Raw genomic sequence first — 23,272 nt, forward strand, 5'->3', positions numbered from 1 at the left:
CCCTGTGCTCTGTGCTCTGGGTGTCCCTGCTGGAGCAGGGGTTGGACTGGGTGATCTCCAGAGGCCCCTTCCAACCTCAACCATTCTGGGATTCTGTGAAATGCTTCTCAGTTTTGTCAAAATATTTCAAAGCTGCAGCCCTCAGGATACTGAGAAAACGCGTGGAGGTTTCATATCTTGGGCTTCCAGAGCTTCAGTTGTAAATCCTATCAGAACATTAAGAATGCTGTTTTTAAAAATTACTTGGACTAAGGGCAGGAAAGGCAAGTTTAAGCTGGGCTTGAATATTAGCTCATGAATGAGCTTGAAATTAAAATGTAAAGACCAGAGTAACTCAGAGATTGGGTTAATATTTTCTGTGACCAAATATTTTTATAACTGATATTTTAGTGATTTTAGCAAACTGATCCTCATCAAACAATAATTCAACTTCTGTTTTAATTCAGTTTTGGAGATGTACTAGGAGTACCCTTTGAACAGTAGAAATGTCTGACAGTTGTGTTTTCATTCATATATATATTTATATATATACACACATAATATGAAGAAATGCCAATATATCAGACCACGGTATCCAAATAGCCTTCAAGTAACTTAAAGCAAGTCTTTAGTGAAGGCGCTTTGGTTTCCATCCACGGGGATTCCGAGTGGAGTGCTCTGGAGTGAAAGCTGTCCATGTGGTCTGCTCTGGGCTGCAGGGCTGCATCCAAACCGTGTTTTAGATTAGGTGCCAAGCGTGGCAGAGCAGCCCTGCGGTGAGTTTTTAGCCAGGGTGGCTCTGTGAGCCCGTGCAGGGGCAAGTGGTGGTTCTTAGGCACCCCATGGCCACAATGAGCACTGGCCTGGGAAGGAGAAGTGAAGGCTGCTCTGTAACCAGAGGTCTTCAAAGGAACCTCTGCACGTTGACACGTCTGACCTGTATTTCCTTTTTCCATTGCATCTTAGTGTTGCAAGGTTCTTGCCCAGGGATATACAGAGCTGAAAGAGGGTTGACAGAGGTGGTAAAAACACTTGGACAGCCACCAAAGCAGGAAGGGTTTAGTACTGCCAGCTGACATCTCTCCTTACAGGAGAGTAACCTCTTCTTACTGCTTTATATGCAGGAGTTTATAGTGTCTATATAAGTAGTATTCATAGGTGTCTAGATAAAATAGTATTGCTGTAAAATTTCAAATTTGTGCTTTCTGAAGTTTGTTGGTGATGATTTTGTTTCCCCCAAGGAACAGATCTCTTGTCAAAGCAGGGATAGTTTGTGTTGCCTTTGGAGATAACACAGTTTTACTAGGGAAAAGAAGAAAATAATGCATTGATAGAAGTTAAAAATGGACTGATATCTGTTCCTTCAACACAGAGGCAACACGGTTCCTTTCTGACTCCTGAGGTACACATTGCATAAGCAGCACATCATAAACTGCTTGGTGTTATTCCAGTCAGGAATGTGGGATGCTGTTTCATGGGACAAGGCAGTTGAGTGTAAAATGAACCTATAGAAAGAAAGAGGGCAAAATTCCTTGCTGTTCACTGCTGTTCTAGATCAAGAAAACTTTGTTTCTGTGTTTCCAGCAATAACAAACCAAGATACTAAGCGAGGCTGGAACATTCTGTAAGCTTTGCAAAACTTCACGTCGTCTCTTACCAAGTCCGTGTTGTGACTGTGGATATCTGCCGTAGGGAAAACAGTGTAAGGCTCGCGCCCGTTTCCTAGAAAATCATCTGCTAGCTGTGTCCTTTCCAGACCACATCTGTTTGTTGATTTTTCTGTTACTCATAGTAGAAAAGGATATGGCCTTGTTTTGGGTCGCTGAAAGCCCTTTCCAAAGCTGCGTGCGATAGCCAAGTGTGGGGAGTAAATTTAGGAAGTGAACTTTTAAAAAAGGGTGGGTTCTATGCTAACCTTCTAGCTGAAAGCTCCCGTTTGGATTCCAAATGGAAAAAAAGTGCCCATAAAATTAAAGGTATCACTCCCTTTAAACTTTCTTTGAGGACGAATTCTGTTATTTGCCAGAAACAACACATTTTGGATCATTGTGTTCTCAGGTTAAATTTATCCAGTCATCTTTTGGAAATTCTTGAAGTTCAGTGCTCAGAAAACTCTGGGATATTGTGGATGGAATCTAGGCATCTGGGGATGAGGGAACTTTGATAATCCTACCTTTGCCATGTAATCCAAAGGATAATGCTGGGATTCTTGCAGGCTCATCTTACCTGGAAAGTTCCTTGAGTCCTGGCTGCATCCCAGAAGTATAATTACATGTTAGCAGCTCCCCAGAGAACTACTAAAGACTCTGTTTTCAAAAGAGCAAAGAGCAAATTTCAGTTCGTTAGAAATCCTTGACAGAGAGCTCATTTTGTCAAAATATGAAAGTTTTTGGTTTGTTTTTCTTCTGATAGCTGCAGGTGTTTCATTAATATGTACGTTCTAGTTTTATTACACACGCTTTGTTGGTCAGAAAAGTTCCTGTTGGAAAGATGTGACAAGTCTCTCTCTTTGGCTAGCAAATGATGTACTTGAAAATGTGTCAGCTGATCCTGGAGATAATAGGCTGCAGGTTTCGAAGAGAGGATTTATTGCATGGTTGGGGTGGATATTTTGAAGATTCTTCATCTCCTAGAAGAGAGCACTCTTCTATGTGGGTGATTGCATATGAATAGGTCTCTGTAAGCACCTTTTAAAAATCACAAGAAAATGTATTCTGGAGCTATGTGCTTGACTTTTCTGAATAACAGGCTTTTTTCTTTTTAATTATTTCTGATATTTTTTCTGAAGTTAACTTTCTCTAGCCATTTATTGTTTTATAACTGTACTGCACAAGAAGAATTTCCTCTTCAAAAAGCTTCAGAAACGCGTTTAATGCCATAAGCAAAACCAGGGCAGCCTGTGTTCTGTTCACATGTGCAGTGTAGCTAATCTTGAGAAATGGGAGCTAGCCGTTTTTTCCTACCTTCTTTTCTAAGCACAGTATTTCTCAAAATTTGTGTATGAGAAGTCATTCTCATTCTGGTGCATTGAATAGATTCCGAAGGGCTTTTGGTGTCAGAATGTTGGGTTTTGTTTTTGTTCTAACTTTTAAGACATAAAATGAGGTCAGAATTTTGATGATTTGTGTGTGTGTTGAAATTTTATCTTGTAAGATAATGAGGTTACAAATAATAGGGCTTCATAGAGCTTATTCTATGGATTCAAAAGTATAAAGATAATGACCTATCTTTATAAAAAAGAAAGAATATAGATGAACCATTTTCTTTCTGATGGATTGGAAGGGATGTTCTGATGAACAGCCTTGATCTTTACCCATTGTTTGAATAATATTGTCCTTGAGAGATGCCAGCTTCTTGAGATAATTAAATACAGGTAAATAAATTCAAAATACTCAGGTTTACGGTACCAATTTTCAGCTGAAAGTGGAAGATATAGGGGAAAATCCTTAGAGAAATCCGAAATTGGTACGGGAATGCAGAAGACATATATATGTCTATCAATCCAGTTTTCCTTTGCATCAGATTAGATTATCAACACCAGCAGATGGGTACAGGAAGGTCTCAGTCTTTAGCCTTGTATTTAAAGTAACTGTAGTCCAAAATAAACACTGAAGCCTTCTCAACCTAGTCCATCAAATGGACTTCAGGATTTTCAGCCTATTTCTTGTTATGAATGTTTATAGCCAAATCTTACTTCAGGTCACATAAATTAATCTCTTGCCATAGAAAATAGTTGCAGCAATTTAACTATTAATTCATTAGTGCAGAACCTCCTAAATTAGCTTGATACTAAGTGAAATGCTTTGAAATCAGACAGGTTTTGTGATGGAGGATGGGCGGGAAGTGCAGTTGGGGTATACTAGCAATGTGGGGCCTGGAGTTGAAAATAAGAGATACCAAGAGCTCAATTCTTAAACCTCTCTGTTTCCAAGACCTCACTAGACTTGGGACTGCTCTTTCCTGGTTTCTTTCTGTGAGAGGTGAAGGTAATGCAAAGGTAAAACCTCTTCTGTGATATCTTTTTTGAGACCAAGTGATTCCTATTAAATCAAGAATTCAGGAAGGTGATTTTAAATATTTTTAAATGCCGTTTTCCCATTCGTAGTGTCATGTTTGATTTTTAGCATGTGCTGACATGTTAAGATTGTTCAGTGAGCTCTATTCTCCATGCTACTTTATCTTTTATTTTACACTTTTATTGGTATTTCAGTAAGTTCCTTGAATCCCAGTGACTTTTACAAGAATCGAGCTCTGCCTTCTGTTGTAGATAAAAAGAACAAATCAGCTCAATATTTGGTCAGTGAGAGGGGCAGCAGGAGGTGCCAGGTAGGGAGCTCCGGTGAGCCCGATGCTTCCTCCGCTCTAGTTCTTTGTGTTCCCACTGTTCCCACAGTTGCATTCACTGTTTTGGAGGAAACTGCTAAGCTTTTAATGCGCTTTTTTTTTTTCCATGAATTCGTTCAGTTCCCATTGAAGCTGCTGCTCTCGGCTTCCACATCTCCTTGTGACAGTTCTCAAAGTTCCCCACTGCTGTGACCTTTCCTCTATTGCCCGTCCCTATGAATGATAGTATTTAAGCGCCTCCCACCATGGTAGATGCTTTTATTTTTTTTTTTCCTTTTTTTTTTTGACGTGTTCTCTTTTTCATATTTTGACATTTGAAAGCTTCTAGGGAACTTTTCAGTCCTGTTAGTTAGTGCTACTTAGCAAAAAACACACCATCTTTCATCCTTCTCTAGTATATATTTTTCTCCCGTGTTACCAGAGTATGTTTTTTCGACTGCTAGAAGCCTTGCCATTCCTATGGCTTGCTTAGAGCTGTTCTTGGAGTCCCCTTCTTTATTCTGTACTGTAGCAAAGCCTTTTTGCAGGTTAGGATGTACGTATCTTGCCTTACAAGGTAACAGTGGCCTGCAAGGAGGTGATAAAGAAGTGGTGTAGAGTTGCAGATGCTGCAGATATAGTGTATGGAAGCCGATGCATAGTTGAGAATTAAGGTTGAGGAGGCAGTCATTCGAAATTTCCTTTACTTCCTTCTTCTCCAGGGTCTTTGCTTTAATCTGACTTTTGTTTTTTTCTTCACTTTTTGACTTGTCAGTGATCCACAGACATATCTTTTGCTTCATTGTTGTTAGAAGAGTATTTAGTTCTAAGCAGTTGCAGGAGATCTGAGGTGACTAAATGCAGCAATCGTTTATTTTCTCCCTTTCTTCTCCCAGGCATATCCATTTAGTCCTGTTTGGACACAAAATCAAAGCTGGGTCGCTTTTGTCTTAACAACCAGTTTCTCCCTATGAGACTCAGGTCTTTAGCCCCGCATTGAGTTCTTTCCTCTCCCCCCTCATTTGCAGTCCCTTCAAGTGGACAGAATTAGTCAGCAGAGCAGGTAATACCTTTGCAGTACAGGACTGAGGAGGGCAAATGGCAAGGCAGTTTAATCCAGCCTAATTACTGCTTCTTACCTAATACCTAATCCTTTAACTGCCCCAGCACTCGTTTAAGAGCTGCTGTGTGCAAAGGGCCTCGACAGTCCCAACATTCACTGCTCTACATGGGTTGAAACCTGCTCTGCTGAACCAGAATAAACTATACCGTGCTGTATTTCTCCTCCCTTCTGCTCTTCTAGTTAAGACTTTCAATATTAGGAATAATTTGCCCCCACGCGGTGTTAATTTGTTGCTCTTATAAATGCTTAAGATAAGTCTGATTGTTTCCTAACATTTTAAAAAGGGAACCTTGTTTTCCTTTCATGAAGCATGGAGATAGGTTTGTTGTGTTCTCAAATAAATATCTGTGGGTCTTCATACCTCATGATACAACTAATCTCATTCTCAATATTAAAAAAGTTAAGATTCTTTATGACCATTAAGTAAATTTGAAATTTAAAGCAGATAGATGACCATTAAAATATGTTCTAGGTACAGCTGAATCTGTAAACTGACTTGAACTGGGTCCTCAGTTATTTTACCACCAGTTCCTTTAATAAAACTTAAAAACCTTTCAAGGTTTATTAGATAGGGAACAACGTTAAGTGTTGATCATACTTCAGTTTATTCCGTTTTCTCCCGAGAGCATGTTAGAGCATCTAAAGAAAATGCAAAGATATTTATGTTGGAACATAAGTCAGAAGTTTGCCCCTGTGGTGATGACACTAACCTCACTCTGGGCTTTATTACACGTTACTGCATTACCCTCGTTTTGCCCTTGGTGCTTAGAACGAGCAAGGCTTGTTGCATGGTCAAAGGAGAAGACACACTAGATACCAGTGACAGCAATTGAAATTCTTTTTTTTTTCCTCACCAAGACGTGTTCAAGTATTTGAACAAGCTGCCGAAAGAGACGGTGAAATCTCCATCCTTGAAGGTGGTCAGAGTTGGACTAAGCATTGCCCTGTGCAGCCTTGCTGAGCTCTGAAATTGGGTTGAATTCTAGAGTTGGATCGAAGCCTCTTTGAACATCAAAGATTCTGAGTCTGTTCATTGTAATGTTGCAAATTTCTATTACTCTAATATGCTTCAAGAGGCATGGTTGAGGCAGATATTTTGACTGAGAGGAAAAAAATATTCTGGCTCATTTAGAAATGCCTGAAACTATTAATAAAACCAAAGGAAAAAAAAAGAATAGAAATTAAGCACTTAAAGCTTCAGGTGTAAGAGTAGTGTTCTCAAGCTTAACTGCTTGTTGCACAAGGTTGAGAGAATTCTGTTGTAATATTCTTTGTTGTGTGGATTTGATTATCCACCATGAACACTGGTTAGGCTCTTGAACTTTTCACACTTCTCTAGAATAATCTGTATCTTCAGAAGTTGTTAATTGCCTTCAACTGCTCTGTTTTGCTATAGGTGAGAACATTATGTGAACCCGATGCTCCCTCTGTCAAGTTAAAGCTCTTGGAAGTTCAAATTCAGTAGCCTTATTTCCTTTTTAAATAACTTCCGGTCCATATCACTAATAAGATGAGATTTAAAAAAAGGAAAGACAACGTATGAGTTCACAAAAATGGTAGTTTACTTTTTGTTAATGAAAAGCTTAAAACCTTTTATTACAGAGTAAGTTAGTTCCAGAAATGATAGGCATACATTTAATATTAAGCTCAAGATTTCTTGTTATTCTGCAATCCTAATGGCAGTAATCACTGTTTAGTGACATCTTAATTTAACAGGCTTGTGTTTGGGGAAAAATATCCCCTGAATAGTATTTTCCTTTGCTAATCCTTAGCAAAGTGTTGTGTCTTGGAACCTTAACCCTTAAGCTCAACCCAATCTGTTATGTATCCGTTCAGTCCTTCATGGGCCACAGGCCCCCAGCCCAACCTTAAACTGGTTTTCCTGAGCAATGCAGCCGAGCGGTCTAACCCAGACCGCCAGCCTGCCCGTGCCAGCAGACACCCCAAATAGCTGGAATTCTCAGGAAAAGGCAAGCCTGCATCTCTATCTGCCCAGCTTTCTCTCCAGGCGCCACGGAGCAAACTAAGCCAGCAATTCTCCAAAACCAGAATGCAGGCAGTGACGTGCTCCATCCAGGTAGCAGTGGGCCACTGCCATGGAAAATGTTGCCTTCCTTTGAAGGATGCATGGCCAGACGTGACACGGATGCTGCCAGGCTCTCTGTTGCACTCTGCAGTGCAGCACAGGTAGAAATTCAGTCTCCCTCCCAACCTCCTGTAATTTCCATATTCGTATTGGCCAAAGATGCCATTTTCTTCCTCTGTCAAGCTTGTCCTAGATCCATGTATTGACAAATAGCTGTGAGAATTAAAGCTGTTTTCCAAGCTCTGTGAACCTTTTGAGCCTTGTTTTCATGGTACGCCCTGGGAATTCCAGCCAGGTTTCTTCCTGGCTCTTTTCCTGGGGGTTGTTGCCATCTTCCTCTTGCAGTCTGTTAAGCACTTCAAGTTTCCGTGAGGTTGCATCAGGCCTGGAAAGTGGTTACGGTTGAAACCAGCCCCAAAAACCAGACACTGGTTTCATCTCTAAAGGACAGGCATCAAATTTGAGATTTTTGCTCAAAAAAAGAGGCAAGGCCCATAGATGCTGTATCATAGAGTGTGTCTTAATACTCTCTTTTTAATCAACCATCTTACACAAGATAAACTGTAATTCAGATGAGAGCTGCACGCCTGCTCCCTCCCCTCGAGCCAAGCGCTTTCTCTTGTCGTGATTCTCACATTTCAAAAGGTTTCAGTGCTGACCAGAAGGATCAGGTGTCCCAACTGGTGACAAAAATACTCGCCTGCTTAAGCCTTTCAAAAATATTGGTTGTGATTTTGTTTCACAGAAGCTGTTGCAAATTTAAGCATTCCGCAGTGTTGCTACCAAAATAATTTTCTTTGAGAGTACAGATTACTCTTGGAGATATTGTGGGCACAAAATAATTATCATTTATCATTATCAAAATATTTTTTATCTCCTTCATTGGAAATAACTGCACTAAAGTTATTCCTGTACAAGCTACCTGCGTTTTAATCAGAGTTGATTTTTCTTTGTAACAGAACCAAGTGGTGATCCTTAAGAAGCTCATCTGAAATATCTTTTCCTTAGCTTCCAAGAATTAACTTTCTGTCATTAGGATGGAGGAAAGTCTAAACTGCTACTTTAGTGCAACCAAAAATGTCAACTGCCCTGCAAGGAAATCCATATAGAGAATCTGAATCGATCTGGTAAAGATAGGATTAATTTTAAAGGTCTGTATGTCTGGTGTAATTATCACAGCTACCAAAGAGTTAGTAACATCTAACACAGCTATTTCTGTAATGCTGAGACCCAAGTTGCAAAGTCATTTGCAGATCTTTACGTGATTTTTTGTTTGGTTTGTGGAAGTAGCTCGTCTGCCAGTTCAAGCAATATCTCTAGCTGAAGGAGCATCCAAAATGGAATATGTTTGAAGCCTGACTCAAGGGAGGATTTCATGCTGTTATTTCAGTAAATTTCTCCTATTTATTTTCCCATCTGCTTTTAGCATCAATGATTTAATTTCAATTCGAGGAAAGATTTTAGTTCTTACTGTGTCTCTTCAAATGGAGTCTCATTATTTCTACTCTATTGTTACTTGGATAGATGAAGATTAAATGAAAATATGTAGAATTTAGGTGAAATACTTGCTGCTGAAGCCTGGGCAGTCAGCAATTCATAACTTCTTTAAAAACCGCCGTGGGTCACCTTTGGAAGCATTTAGTTAGCAAAAGCTAAACTAAATTTATCTGCAGACGTTGTTGAGTATCACCGTTACAACCCCAATGCTTGCAGGTAAAGACTCAGTCTTCCAGACTGACCGTATGCAAGAAATAATGGAATATTAATATTTTTCCATTAAATGGAAGATCATTTGCCTTATCCTTTTCCTCTCCTTAAAGCTGTGTTTTACTTTGTGCAGGAAAGAATGGGATGTGCAATGGGAGCAAAACTTGAAGGGCCACCAAGTAGTCTTCCTCGGGGAGAAAAACATGTTTTAAAAGCTTTTATTTGTTTTCATCGATGATTTTTCCCTGTTTTAAGTGTTGTTTTTGCTGTTGGTGTTGTCTTGTGGCTGTTGCTGCCAGTAATATCCTCTTGAAGTTATTCAGTGTTTATTTATAGTAAAGGAAGATTCTGTCTTTTACTGGTTTTCAGTGATTCAGAAAGAAACCTTCAATTTCACACTTGAATTTTCTACTATTTATGTCCTTCCCTCCCTGCTGCCCCCCTGTGGCAGTTTTTCTGTTAAGTATCTGGTGAATCTCGTACTTTTCTACAGTGGTAATTTCAGGCTCCGTAGGATTCAGGGCATTTTCTAGCCCTCTGCACACAAAAGAGCAGGACTGAGTTTCAGGAAGCTTGTCTGGTGCCCACAAAGCCCAGATTCCTTCAGTGCAATACAGTGTAAAAGGAGTTATGTCATTGGCTCCATGTAAGTTTGAAAATAGTGTGTTCTTCTACAAGCAAAACCTTGCAAATACCAAACAGTACAGAAGGAGTTGTAACTGCAGCAGGAAAACACGGTGCAGCAGAATGCCTTGAAACGGGGTTCAAAATAAGATGTTGGTCACTTTGAAGGCTTTCATGGCAAAAATATTTTCAAGATTATTATTGTGAGTGTTATTTAGAGGCTCATATAGTCATGAAAACTGTTTTTTTTTCTGTGTTGATGGAGATGAGCACAAACTTTTTGCCTTTTGCTCCTCAAACTCTTACAAGTGTTGCATTTTTATTAAAATTATCTTTTTGAGTGATCTTTTCATGTCACTCCAACTTTTAAAGCCTCTTGAGCTCTTAACCTTCCTATTCAGAAGTTAGGTTCATGTGCACATTGCTCCATCTGCAGTATTTATTGAGGAAATATTTCCACTTTGTGATGTAGGAAATGGTTCCTGTTCCCCTCTGCCCCATGAATTTGTGGTTGTGAATTTTAAAAAGCAGCAACCTGGGCTGCTTCAGCTAGAAAAACATCATCTAGTGTCTTTCCCTGGGAGTTTTAGAGTTCAGCAAATGAAGTGCAAATGTTCAGTTAGCTACTACTAATATATATATATTTCATTTTTACTGAATCAACTTACCCTACAAAAGAAATCTTCTTTTTGGAATCACTCATAACATTGTTATTCCTTAGATTATTATCATCATTATTATTATTTTCCATCCAGCTCAATTTTAGCTTTCCAATACTCGCAGTAACATATTCCATGTACCAGGCCAGTTACATAACTGATGTACCAGCTGTGTGTATTGTCATGGCAAAGCCAGGATGTGTTCAAATCTCCTGGCTGGAAACACCAAGTTCAAGTAAAATTAATGGAGCCAGAAGCTCCCTCTTATAATGCAATACAATTTAAGGTCATTTAACAACTTGCACTGCGTTTTTATTTAAAAGAAAATCCTGGAATTCTGCTTGTTTTGGGAGTGTTACGTGTGTTAAAAGTGTCTATGCAAATGTATAAAAATATAATTCAAGGAAAGAAATAAGAAGTGTCTTTGATTTACTGTGTTGATGGATGAATGAGATGGATAACGTTACGTCCTTTCTATTTTTCCTCCTACAGAGAAGATGGAGAACTGGAAGATGGTGAAATAGATGATGCAGCACTTGAAGATGTTAAAGAACATGGTACAAAAAGTGACGATAAACAGAAAAACGACAAAGGACATAGAAAATCACGGAAGAAACGCAAAAAAGAAAAAGAAAAGAAGAAGTCAAAAAGGAGAAGACGGGATAAACATAAGGTTAGGAAATGAAAACCAAAATACTGGTGGTGCTTATTTGAATTCCAGGTTTATATTTTCCTTATCCAGGAAATTGGACAGGAAGCCTAAAAGACAGTTTTAGCACTAATCGTGTAGTCTTTGAACTCCGAATGCTGTTTTTATTATCTCTTACCTTATTATTATTCAATACTAAACTACATGGCTAAATAGACTTTTGATAAACCAAAGTGCGTATTCACACATTTCAGTGGCAGCTTGTGTAGGTTAAGATATTGCAAATCATTAAGTCATCCAGCTGCAGCATATGATAAATGATAGTTTGGAAGCTTGTTAGCTTTGTTTAGATACATTATTGTAACTGTTTGTTTTCATCTGTATTTAAAAGAAAAGAAGCTGCATTGTGAGTATAGCTATTATTTATGATATGCATCTTCATTGTTTGCCCATTTTCTTCAATATTTATTTTAAAAACAGTTTACAAAATATTGACATTTACAGGCATTTCACTCTTTGCCATTGTCAGTCCCTGTGGTAATTCTGACTTAAAAATCAGCTAATTGAACTCTTCAGGAAATACACCCTGAAGTTTATGTGTATGATTATGTCTTAATTGACTTTAAAAAATTCAAAAGATTCACAAAATTTTTGCTGCAAAAAACAAGTTTCTTTTAGAAAAATGACTATGCTATGCTAGGGTAGTTTTGAGAAAGGGGACAAAGAATTAGAATATGTTTGTAACTGGTTTTCTGTCTAATTGTTTGCAAAACAATATATCCAAGTAGAACATTAATATGATTATAATGCAGGAAAAAATAAGATGGATCCTGGGAGAAAGGCTTAGTGTGAGAAAATTGTTTAGAAAGATTTTCAGAAAAGATTTGGACTAAATGGCACTGTCGGTATTATCTCGTCGTCTGTCGCACAGTCATATTTTCCAATACAAGCGGTTCCCTGCAATTTATGTTTGTAAAACTGCTTCTTTAACAAAATAAATTAACCCCAGGAGTTTGCATGTGTTTGTTTTTAGCAATGCAAGATTTTTTTTTGAACAAAGCATGTCCCAAAATACTATAAAAATAAAGTATATACCCTTTGCCATTAGTTGTTGTTATATAAGACTCTCTTTGGGCTTAGTTGACTTAAATTGATCAAACAACTGCTTTTTTAGATTATGTATTAAGGAGGTCACAGCAGTATGCCAAAATAGCACAAATTAAGTATTTTGAAGAAATGGTGTGCCTGTAGCCTGAAGTAGTGGTGCATAGTGTGTGTGGAGGAACCCAAGGAGCTGTCAGAGCAGCAAGCAGTAACAAAGTAATTGCAGGGGGTTGAAAACATGCCATTTCTGGAGGTCCAGCTGTTTTGGGGGAGGCTGTTTGCAGCAGCAAGTGATTTCCTCAGTAGTATAAATCACAGATAGACCTTCCCACTGCCTGCCAAACTGATCTGTTCCTTGGTTGTATGCGAGTTTCTAGTCAGCTCCCAGATCTGTTGGCCTTTTAGCCACATCCTCGTGATGTTTCCATGCAGTAGGACTCGGAGGACCCTTAAGAAGCTGTCACAACCCAGAGAAAACACATGCAATGATGGCCATGATAGGTCTGCATTCCAAAAGCTTCGCTGGATCACGCCTTTGATCACTGAGAATGATCAAAGAATGCACTTGGGCCTCACTTAGAAGCACAAGTTTGTGGGAGTTAAGGAAATATCTTCATACTGTGGACTAATGCCTCCTTTAATTTCATATACAGTAGACCCGTTGCATAATGCATTGCTTATCAGCTTTTGAGAGCTAGATTTTCTTCTTTTTTTTTTCCAGCATAACTCCCCTTCCAGCGATGATAGTTCAGACTACAGCCATGACTCTGATATTGAACGTACAGAAAGACCGCATAAAAAGAGCAGCAGTTCATACAGAGATTATGATTCTTCATTCTCTCAGGTAATATTTTTAAAACTCGTTTCTTGGGTCTTTATTTAGCTGCGATTTGCTCATTGTGCCCATTCTGATGAATTTCAGAAGATCTACTCCTTTGAAATATTTGTGGCATGAATGTCAGTGGTATAAACAAGTGAGATACTGCATTTGTTTTATCAGGTAGCAGCTGAGCTGTTTTTATTATTGCCCATACTGGATTTAGGCTGTACTAAGGAAGAGGAAACAGGTCTCAGAAAGTGACCTTTAAAAATCTAGGGTAGTATCTGCCATCTAATTGATTCATTTGTCCTGGCTTTTCTCAGTTCCTGCTACTTCACAGCCCTCGTGAGAACACCAGGCGGAACTGAATGCAGTTCTCTGACTCAGAGACAGGGTGACTAGTGACAGGAGAGTAGCTAGAGGCATTATGAAATGTCATTACTTCAGAGGAAACGAGACTTCCCTTTCAGATTGCAACCCTTCCAAAACACCCAGCCTAACCTATGAGGAAGTGAAGATCCCAGTTGCAGCGTGTGGACTTAGCAGGGGCCATAATAACCATTTTGTCCAGAACAGATTGCATCTTTCATGTCCAAGATTCTCAGGAAGTTTTTTTTTTAAAAAAAGAAAATTAGTCATAGTTCTTATTAGCTATTCATAAATTGGGTATAAAAAGTTAAATTCTAGTTAAGCCTGCTTTTACTAAATAATAATGCATTATTAATGTAAACATTCGATTCCCAACTTTGGCAGTTGCCCCTCTTGCTGAGTGCTATATACTGCAAACCCTGGTGAATTGGCCTTATTTCTTACTTACTTCTGAATATGCTCTAAGCAATACTTTTTATATTTTTACTCATGGTCAGCTACCTACTCTTTATTTTTTTGAAAAAAAAACTTCAGACCTGTAAAGAGGTAGTGCTTAGAGTATATAGATTTGCACATCTTAAAATGCTTTGTTGACCTCTCTGAAAAGTTTGTGGAATATAAATGCTGATGCTTTTCTGATTTTTTTTTCCTGTTTTGATTTATTCAAAACTAAAAAATTGAGCTTTTATGGAATAACTGATTTTCCCTGGATAGTAGTGAAGGGATAATAATGATAATAATGACGGTGAAACAACATAAAAATAATTAGTTTTGTAGAGCAGTTTGGTGAGGGATGATGTTTGAAGTCTTGAGTCGTTTCTGAACAATGCGATTCCTTGTTTTCCAGCATGGCCACTTGTCGGGGAATTACATGAGTTCACAGAAAATGCAACATAAAAAAAATATAAAAAGTAAGGAGTATGATGAATATGGTCATTATAGTGATGAAAACTTTGGTAATTATAACGAGGAGGAAAAAGACGAAGATTTTGCTGATCAACTCAAACAATACAGGCAGTCTAAAGAGACTTCCAACCCTGATTTAGGACCTCCGTTTTCTAAAGAACCACTGAAAAAACAAGGGATGAAAGGCATCCAAAAAGGTAAGGCAGTTTGATTGGTTAACTCTGTTGCTGTGTGTCAGAATGGGGTCATACAATTTTCATGATGGAAAAAAGGGTGTTAATTCCAGCAGGCAGTATGCAGCCTTTCAGTGCACTTACATGCTTTGTGGTGATTCTTTTTCCCTTTTTTTGGTGCCTGGTGGCAGTATTTCTTTCAATTATAACACAGTATGTTTCTCACTGCAACTTTTGGGCCTTTAGTGGGCTTCTAGAGTGACAGGCTGATCACCAGCAGGGAGTAACGTCATACATTCACACTCTATGTAGTGAGGAAGGAGGTCTAGTGTTCTCCAATTAATATGTTACCAAAAGAATAACATCTTAGATGGGCAAACTGTTTTTTTGTTTTTTAATGGGAGGCTGTAAGGGATGTCTTGCATTATTGGAACTACAATGAACCCTCAAAACCTCCAAGGTTTATTCCTCCAAGGAATAGTTTCTGTAAAATACCCTTTCCTGTGCTGATAGCTACAGGTTGCCTGGGAAGAGGAAGGGAGGTGCACAACCATCACGTTCTCCAGACCATAAATTATTTCCATGCGGATTCTTTAAATGACCTATGCCTTGGAGAAATAATAGTGGGATGTTTGTTGTCTTCTTGAAAAACATAGAGTTAAGACGTAGCATGGCTTGGAAATGACTACCTCAAAATATTTCAAGTATGTGTGCTGCTTAAAAATCACTTCCACACTCAGACTTGTGAAAAGCTGCTTTAACCCAGATAAATGATATATTCACCTCGCCCGTCTGTGAGTTATTTGAAGAGTTTTTCAGAGAGCAGGTCACTGCACACAGTTACAACTGCCCGGTGTAATTCTACTTGCCAACTCATGGCTCAAGATGGTGTTTAGAAATCCACGCTGCAAAAAGAAGTCCTTTGTTTCCACTAAATGTGTCTGCATTTGATGTCACTTGAATAAATAACCCTTTTTCTGTAGTTTTCGGCATCATTTAAAAAGAGGATGACCCTGCAAGTAATCTTCCACCTTCTGTCTCCCCCCTCTTACTAGTAATGTGAACTGTTTCTTTTTGTTTTCCAGGTATCTCTCAAAGAGGTAATAACTACCACGTTGGCCGAGGGCGAGGGATGCAGAAGAAATTGAAGCGTAAAGACCGTGGAAGAGGGAGAGGGGGCAATAAAGGATCTGATGGCTTTCACGAGGTGTGTGGAATTAAAAATTGAATGCCTAATATACGTATTTGCAAGTGACCAGATATTTTACATTAGCAAAAGAGTGTTTAAATACATATGTATTTTTTTCACTTTGTGTCCTCTTCTACAGAAAAGTTAAAATCCCTTACGAGAATTTTCCATAACTTGTTGTAAAAAGTCCAGTTGATAGCTTAAACCAATAAGTCATTTTCCTGTTTTTCTTGGAAATGAGGGACTAGCAGAAAGTGGTTTATGAGCTTTGGTTCTGAATGGGATTTTAATTTTGGCCAAATTAATATAATTTTAATTTATTTCTGAAAGATGGTATTTTGCTACTACCTGTTCAGTTGGAGAGTTTTGGACAAGAAAAAGGCCATTTTCACAGCTTTTACTTGTTTTTATCTGAATTGTGAAGAATTCTACTTCTTTTTTTTTCTAAAAGCTATTAAAGCTAATAGCTTTAGCTTTGGAAATGATAATATGTATGGCTTCTGTCTTCACTTTGTAATTCTTTGCACAGAATGTAGAGAAAACGTAACATTCAGAATCACCACTCGTATTCATCAGTTTGGCCCTCCACTTGAACTTAAGCTATATACATGAAAAAAAAACACAGAATTGATGACTAACACAGATAGATAACCCAAAAGATTATTTTAGTAAATCTATAGATAAATCTCTACCACGAGATAAGATGCTAAGGCAACATTTGTTTATATATCTGCTGAAGACATTGGTGCTTCCTCTCCCTCTAGTGTTCAAGAATGCGCATGGCTGCCTTTTCATTAAAAAAATGTGTGTTAACGTATAATTCAGCCATGTTAATTATTTATTTTCCTTTTTTTCCCTGTGTTCTCCAGACGGCCTAACTGTCTGGGGCTTCTGGGTGGTCCGGGTCAGATTTTCCTTTCCCTGCCCTGTGGGTGGCAGGGAAAAGGGAAACAGTTGGGTCCAGGCCTCCTCCTTCCTGCGCCTGTGAACATTCCCTGTCATCCAGCTCCAGCTTCCAAGTTGTGGGGCTGGGTGGAGACGGGGAGGCAGCTGCAGGCAGCAAAACAAAAAGCTGAAATAAGGAATTCTGCAGCCCAGAATGTGATGTTAACGTGATGTTTGCGTTAACCTTGACGAGGATCAAGTGTTAGATTCCAGATTGTCTGTAGTGCCGAGGTTTCCTCAGTTTCCACGTATTCAGATAGCAAATGTATCTTGACTGATCCTGGAGAGGCATTTCCAGCTTGGTGATTTGGCTAGCTCAGACAGGCCCCTCAAGACCCATCCCAGACACCCATTCTGCACAGGCTGCTCACTTAACTCCTCTTTTCCAATTCCCATTTGCAGTGCAAGCTTAGTAACCATGTAGAGGCTGCCATGGTCAGGCTCTCAGCTGCCTCTGTCTTTAGTTTAATAAGTTTGCATCGGTTTCTGTAGCTTATCTTAAGTACAGATGCCAGGAGGGAATCAAATCACAGGAGTGAAGAATTCTTTGCCCTCACCAGGTATATAATTAATTTTATATACCTGGATCATGACTGAATTGTGCTTCATCTCTGCTTTGCTTCATATATTGTAAGCAAACAAGTTGTTTTTCTGCTGGTGGGGAAAAAAAAAAGAGCACAGGTAATATGGATGTCACCTTTACATGAGAGGCATGTAGAGGGAAAGAATTGGCAAAGTATGGCCTTGTGGTGAAGATAAATATGGAAATCTGATGATCAAAGTTCACCTTCTGACTCTGCTACAGGCAATGCTTCTAACTATCCAATTACAGATAAATAATAATGAGTAAATTAATTGGTTTGAAATTAGCAACGTGCATGGTGGTAGCATGGATATGTGTGGAACATGGGTTTGGTGACAGTGGACACGTGAAGGAGCTGTAAAGACAGACAGGAGCCTAAGCTCTTAGTTCTAGGCTTCCCTGAGGACCCAGGTCAGTGCCAGCAGGAGCTGCAGCACCAAAGTTGCTTCTCACAGTGGCCCAGACTTGCTCCTCTCAAGCAGGTGCCTAAAATCTTCCCATTTGTCACGTGGAGCAGCAGTTGTGTCCCAAGTGTCGAGGCCTGCTCTGCCTTTGAGGCAGGAAGGCCGGGGGAAGGTGGATGCTGAGGAAGGGTTCGGGCCAGGGTAAAGGATGCTGGAGCTTTCTGTTGGATAATTTGTGCCCGTTGCATTGTAAGAAGTTTCTGCTTTGGTTACATTTCTTAAAGTATAAGGTCCAGCGTTAAAAAAGCTAAGAAAAAGTGTGGGTATTTGCCTTTAAGATGTGGGTATAATAATATTTTTACAGCTGCAAAAATAAGCATTAATAGAATGTTCTTTCTTTTTTCTTACAGGACGGCAAGCCAATGAAGAAATGGGTTAATATGAGTCAGGAATTCATAAATCAGCATACAGTGGAGCATAAAGGCAAACAAATTTGTAAATATTTCCTTGAAGGGAGGTGTATTAAGGTAATTATGCACTGTGCCTGTTGGTCTGTTCTTTGCCAGCAGAAGTGCTTGTGTAAGAATATCCCTTTATTTTATGCATTTAAAAGTATGCTAAATTATATTAAAATGATGTGTGCTTATTAGTGTGCACAGTATTGAATTAAATTGACAATATATCAATTTTAAAAGTACATCAAAAGCTGAAAGTATGGAATCTGTAAGTAGGCAATCATTTCTGAATATGAGTTTATTTGTTGTTACGTGGTGCTATTAATCTTGAAGCATTGAAAAAAATCACTTAATGATGCAGAATTATTCATCTCTAAGTAAAAGTGGAGTTGGGAGAGCAAAAGACTTGAAGTCATCTTCCTTCATCCAACAAATGGAAGGCAGCAGAAAGAAGAGACCACGATTTAGAGCAGTCAACTGTCAAGCAAAAACCCCAGCAAGACAGTCTGCTCTTGCATAACAATTTTGTTGTTGCTTTGGAGATCTGATGTCCAAATAGTCCAGTCAGTTATGAAACACAATTAAGAAAAAACTCCATGCTTCTTGACAAGCAAGTGCATCGTTTATTTTTAGTTTCTCTGTGTATTTAGTGATAGATCATTTTCTGTTTCTTTTTCAGATGGTGAAAGTAAAAGTAAAAATTAGTATGCTTTTCCCAAACGAGGGGAAGTTGAAAGAAATGCATGTGTTGATGACTTTATATATTTTAGTGTTAACGTCCGTTATGTTCAGTAAGATGAGTATTTGCTGCCACCTTCAGTTTTAAAACAAATAGCTGTAAGAGCACTTTGTGTGTTTTTCTTTTTCCTGAAAGTAATTACAAAGATTGTAAAACTTAACCAACAAACTAATTCTAATATGTAAGATGATACAGTTGGTATAAAACATCATATTGTTTGGACTTTATTCTTCCTATGTCAAAGAGTCTAATACTTGGGACTCTTTCAGTTTTCTCTCATTCCCTTAAACCACAATCATGTTTTCTGATCAATTGCAGCAGTTGGTTATATGGGAATGTAATTTCAATAACAGTTGTATTTAATGCATTTTTAAATGCAGTTTTCTAAGTGGACACAAAAAAGAGAACTACTTGCTATAAGACGAGCTTGTTTTCTGTGGACCATCAGCATAAATTCTTTCGAATACAGATTCAGGAACTGTTTCTCTATGGCCAGGCCCCAATTTGTAGTTTTTCAAGGACATGCTTAGGATATAGTTCTGTGTTAACAAAGATAAAAAGTTTAAATCCAACTCAGGAGGATGTTTTTCCTTCAGTATGGAATGGTTATTTCACATTTCAGGTTCATAACGTTTCTGTTGTTTTCTCATTTATAGGGAGAACAGTGTAAATTTGATCATGATGCAGAAATAGAAAAGAAGAAGGAAATCTGCAAGTTCTACATACAGGGTTACTGCACCAAAGGAGAGAACTGCATTTATTTGCACAATATCCTTTAACAAAAGCTAAGATTGAATTAAAACTTATCACTTCTTATTTTAACATAACTTGACCTTCCTTTACTATTCTGTTCCAGTCTTGCCTGCAGTGAGCAAATATTCTTACGTATAGTTCATCCCTTAATTTTATTGAGCAGAATGTGCTCTCAAGGCAAATTTTCACAAAATCTCTTTTTTCATTATTGTTTTTCTTCTTTTGTGTGCTGCTTCACTGGTGTTCTTCTTTTGTATGTAGTTAAAACTACTAAGATCGATCAGCTTTAATTATAAGTAAATAAATCTAAAGTCCAAACTGAAAGTTGATATTTACTGTTAACTGATGTACATGATGGAGATGGTCATTATTTCATTAAATGAAGTGTAAATGGTGATTATTTCATTTTTAAGAGACTATACCAAAGAATAGGTAGATTTGCTGTAGTATTTTTTTTCCTGATGAATATTCTAGAAAAGAGAATAATATAACATTTATAAATGTTATATTATGCAAATATATCATTTTAGGTATTAAAAGGCTTCAAGTTAGTATGGTATGTGCATATATATATATGTGTATATATATATGTTTTTAAACCCTGGTCTGTTCTTTCTTGTAAAGCATTAAAGCAAGTGTGATCTATTTTGCAGTTGAGACCATCAACAACTTAATGACAATATTAGGATCAAGTCAAAAATAATCTAAAGGTCATGGTAATGTAGCTGTTAGTAGAATGTTTAATGAAACTGAGAGGTAAGATGGTTATTAGCTTACAAAATTCTTAAGGCATTGCTTTGGAGTGATTTGTGCTAAGGAAGAGCTGAAGGATAGCTGAAAGATAAATTCTGTAAATTTGCCAAATAATGCAAACCACAGATGAGCCTTTGCTGAGAATCCTTAATAGATTGCTTACATGAATTCCCTTGCAAGTTCTACCATACAGGAGCAAAGTGCTATCAAGGAGATAAGTGCAAATTTTCTCATGCTCCCCTGACTGCGGAAACGAAGGAGTTGTTGGATAAGGTAATTTGTGCTCTGTAAATGAGATCTGTTTCTGAAATGTTGGGCTGGAAGTTTCCATGTGAGCCTGGGGAAGGAAGTCGCTCAAAACGACTCACCTGAAATTCCTGGTCAACAGAAACAGACCTTTAGAAAATTGTACTTTCCTGATTATAAAAAATAATTTGTTTCCCTGGCCGTTGAGTCAACGTGCTATAGGACAAAAGTAATGATAGATTTCTATTTCAGCTGAATTTGGTATCAGTAGCTAGCAGTATTGTAACAGATAATTACATTCAAATGAAAAAAAGCAAGACTAAGTCGAACTGGATGCACTGCAGATTTAATAAAGGGTGTTCTACATTTCTTTGTTCTAGGTTTTGAATAATGAGGAGGAACCACAAAATGAAGATGAAAAGGAACTGGAAGAACTTAGGAAACGTGGCATAGTTCCTCTGCCAAAGCCACCGCCTGGCGTGGGGCTTCTGCCCACCCCACCTGAGCAATATCCGTTTTCTGAGTCTGATATAGAAAACTTTCAAGATCCTTCAGGAGACTATAAGAAAATCCCATCCCTCTTTGAAATAGTTGTGAAGCCGACAGTGGATTTAGCGCACAAAATTGGAAAAAAGTAGGTTTTAGTATTTTCTGTAGAGTCCTTTATAAAAAGAAACATGGTGATTTGAACAGTTAGCAGCATTTCCGTGAAAAGCATATGCTTCTGGAGTATATTGCAAAGTTAATGATGTGTCATATATTGGTTATTGTAATTATTTACTTACTAAATGCTTTCCATGGAACACAGCTGTTTGAGTCTTGAGCTTCCAGGAACTCAGGCCCTTAGTTCTGGTTTTGGCTGTGTGCCTGTCTTGCCTATCTCTTTGCAGTTGAACAAAGGTCATTCTCCTTCTGGAGTCTTTTAGGGTTAACTTTTTCTTGACTGAAGCCAGTGGCAACTCCTCAGGAAGGTTGCTGGCCTGGAGATGTTCAAAATTATTAATTTCAACAGATACTCAGTTTTCCCATGTACCAATAGTGAAAAAAATGCGTCCTGCTTTTAGACAAGTTATGTAGACAAGTTCTAGATAACAAGATATGTTGTGATGTATTTGTAATGTAGGCAGTTATTACTGCTGAAAATCATTTTGCTTCTTTCAGACTTCTCTGGAAGTCTTGATCAGGTAAGTTTGAATAGGCATCTGTAAGAGGAGGAGGAGGAGATAGGTAACATGCTGTTGATCTGTGTAAGTGCAAAATTTAATGCTTTTTCTAATTTTTTTTTTTTTTTGCCTACAGGCCACCATCCTTCTATAACAGCTCATCCCCGCCAAGACCACCGTTTCAGGGGAATGACCCCCATTCCCAGCATATGTACAATCCAGGTTCGAGCCCAGGGCCAGGCCCCGGCATGTCCCAAGGACACAACGGCCCTCCGATGCACCCCGGTTCTCCTGGACATCACCCGTGTGGTGGCCCTCAAGGCCCCGCGATGCCACACAGTCCCCCCATGCAGGGTGTGCCACCAGGCTTCCTAGGGCCACAGAACCAGGCCGGGATGCCTATGCAAGCACAGCAAGGTGGTCCACCTCTCACCCCACCAGGCCTTGGTGGGTCTTACAACGCCCCAGGAGTTCAAGGACATATGGTGAATATGCCAAGGGATAATCATTGTCCTCCAGGGCCACAGTATCAGCAAATGCCTGGGGAAAGGCAGCCGAATATGAATTATGAGCCTATTCAGAACCCAGCAGACTTCTATGACAATTATTATTCTCATCAAGCCGTACACAACTTCCAGCCAACTAATAACTCTGGTGGTAAGCACTTTTCAAAGCAGTTGTTCCTTCACGTGATGCTTTGTAGTTGTGGGGTGTTAAGGCGTTGTGTCCCCAAAGCTGAGCACTGAGAGGATATGGGAGAAAAAAAAGCCATTTCTCCTGAAATGTCTTCAATTTGTATAGTTTTTTTCAGCTGGTGCTAATCATGTGTAATATAATTCAGGTTAATTTTGGTTTGGTTTAAGTGTTTTATGTCATAACTCCTGTGCTGTGAAAGCTAATAGAGGATGTCAGCTAACAAGTTGTTTTGGTGCTGCAGATGGGACATGGCACGGCGAATTTGCAGATCATCAGGCTCACCTGATGGCTCAAGAGGCGCACGCGGGTGGAAGCGAGTCAGACTGCATGGGCAAAATGGGCCATAAACCAGCCATGAATGTGCCAGATTTCCTCCCGGCGATGCAGAAAGCCCTTTATGCAAGACTTAGTCAAAAGCATCAGGAGGATGGAGACTCCCTCAGCAGCCAGGGTCAGAGGGCAATGAGCAAAGAAGAAGGTAAAGTTAATTTTGTTATGATTTGAAACATTCCTATTGAGCACATATTAGCCTAGAACAAATCTGTTCAATCTGCAGATCAGAATCGGTCAGATAATGTGCTTGTCCCTTGGCCTGTGCCCTGCTGCTCCTGGAAATGTTTTGGTCCTGTGACCAAAGTGCATCTCTCATGGAACCAAAAGGGATTTGCTGTGTCAAATGACTACAGTGATCCTGCCAGTGTAACTCTGCTCGAGTGATGAGCGAGATCCAGAGATGCAGCCCTGGAAAACCTAGGGCTTCCCACAGAACCAGAGCTACCTCCCCTAACCGAACAGTTCTCCCCAGTGCTCTGGAGTGACTGCTG

At 38.9% G+C, this 23,272-nt stretch overlaps 1 protein-coding gene across 1 annotated transcript in view; it reads left to right on the top strand.

Moving 5' to 3' along the window:
- Nucleotides 1-23,272, top strand: part of ZC3H6 (zinc finger CCCH-type containing 6) — a 31,501-nt gene that overhangs the window by 5,408 nt on the left and 2,821 nt on the right. Inside the window, exons 2-11 of the mRNA XM_010224378.2 lie at nucleotides 10,994-11,174; nucleotides 12,976-13,098; nucleotides 14,291-14,546; nucleotides 15,608-15,729; nucleotides 18,054-18,170; nucleotides 19,494-19,605; nucleotides 20,507-20,616; nucleotides 20,970-21,223; nucleotides 21,889-22,409; nucleotides 22,690-22,926. Coding sequence (XP_010222680.2) covers nucleotides 10,994-11,174; nucleotides 12,976-13,098; nucleotides 14,291-14,546; nucleotides 15,608-15,729; nucleotides 18,054-18,170; nucleotides 19,494-19,605; nucleotides 20,507-20,616; nucleotides 20,970-21,223; nucleotides 21,889-22,409; nucleotides 22,690-22,926 — 2,033 coding nt within the window. The remainder of the gene's footprint in view (nucleotides 1-10,993; nucleotides 11,175-12,975; nucleotides 13,099-14,290; nucleotides 14,547-15,607; nucleotides 15,730-18,053; nucleotides 18,171-19,493; nucleotides 19,606-20,506; nucleotides 20,617-20,969; nucleotides 21,224-21,888; nucleotides 22,410-22,689; nucleotides 22,927-23,272) is intronic.

The sequence above is a fragment of the Tinamus guttatus genome, unplaced genomic scaffold (genome assembly GCF_059628265.1).
Source record: "Tinamus guttatus ecotype Peru unplaced genomic scaffold, ASM5962826v1 Tinamus_guttatus_pri_ptg000116l, whole genome shotgun sequence".
In the NCBI taxonomy this organism is placed as follows: domain Eukaryota; kingdom Metazoa; phylum Chordata; class Aves; order Tinamiformes; family Tinamidae; genus Tinamus; species Tinamus guttatus.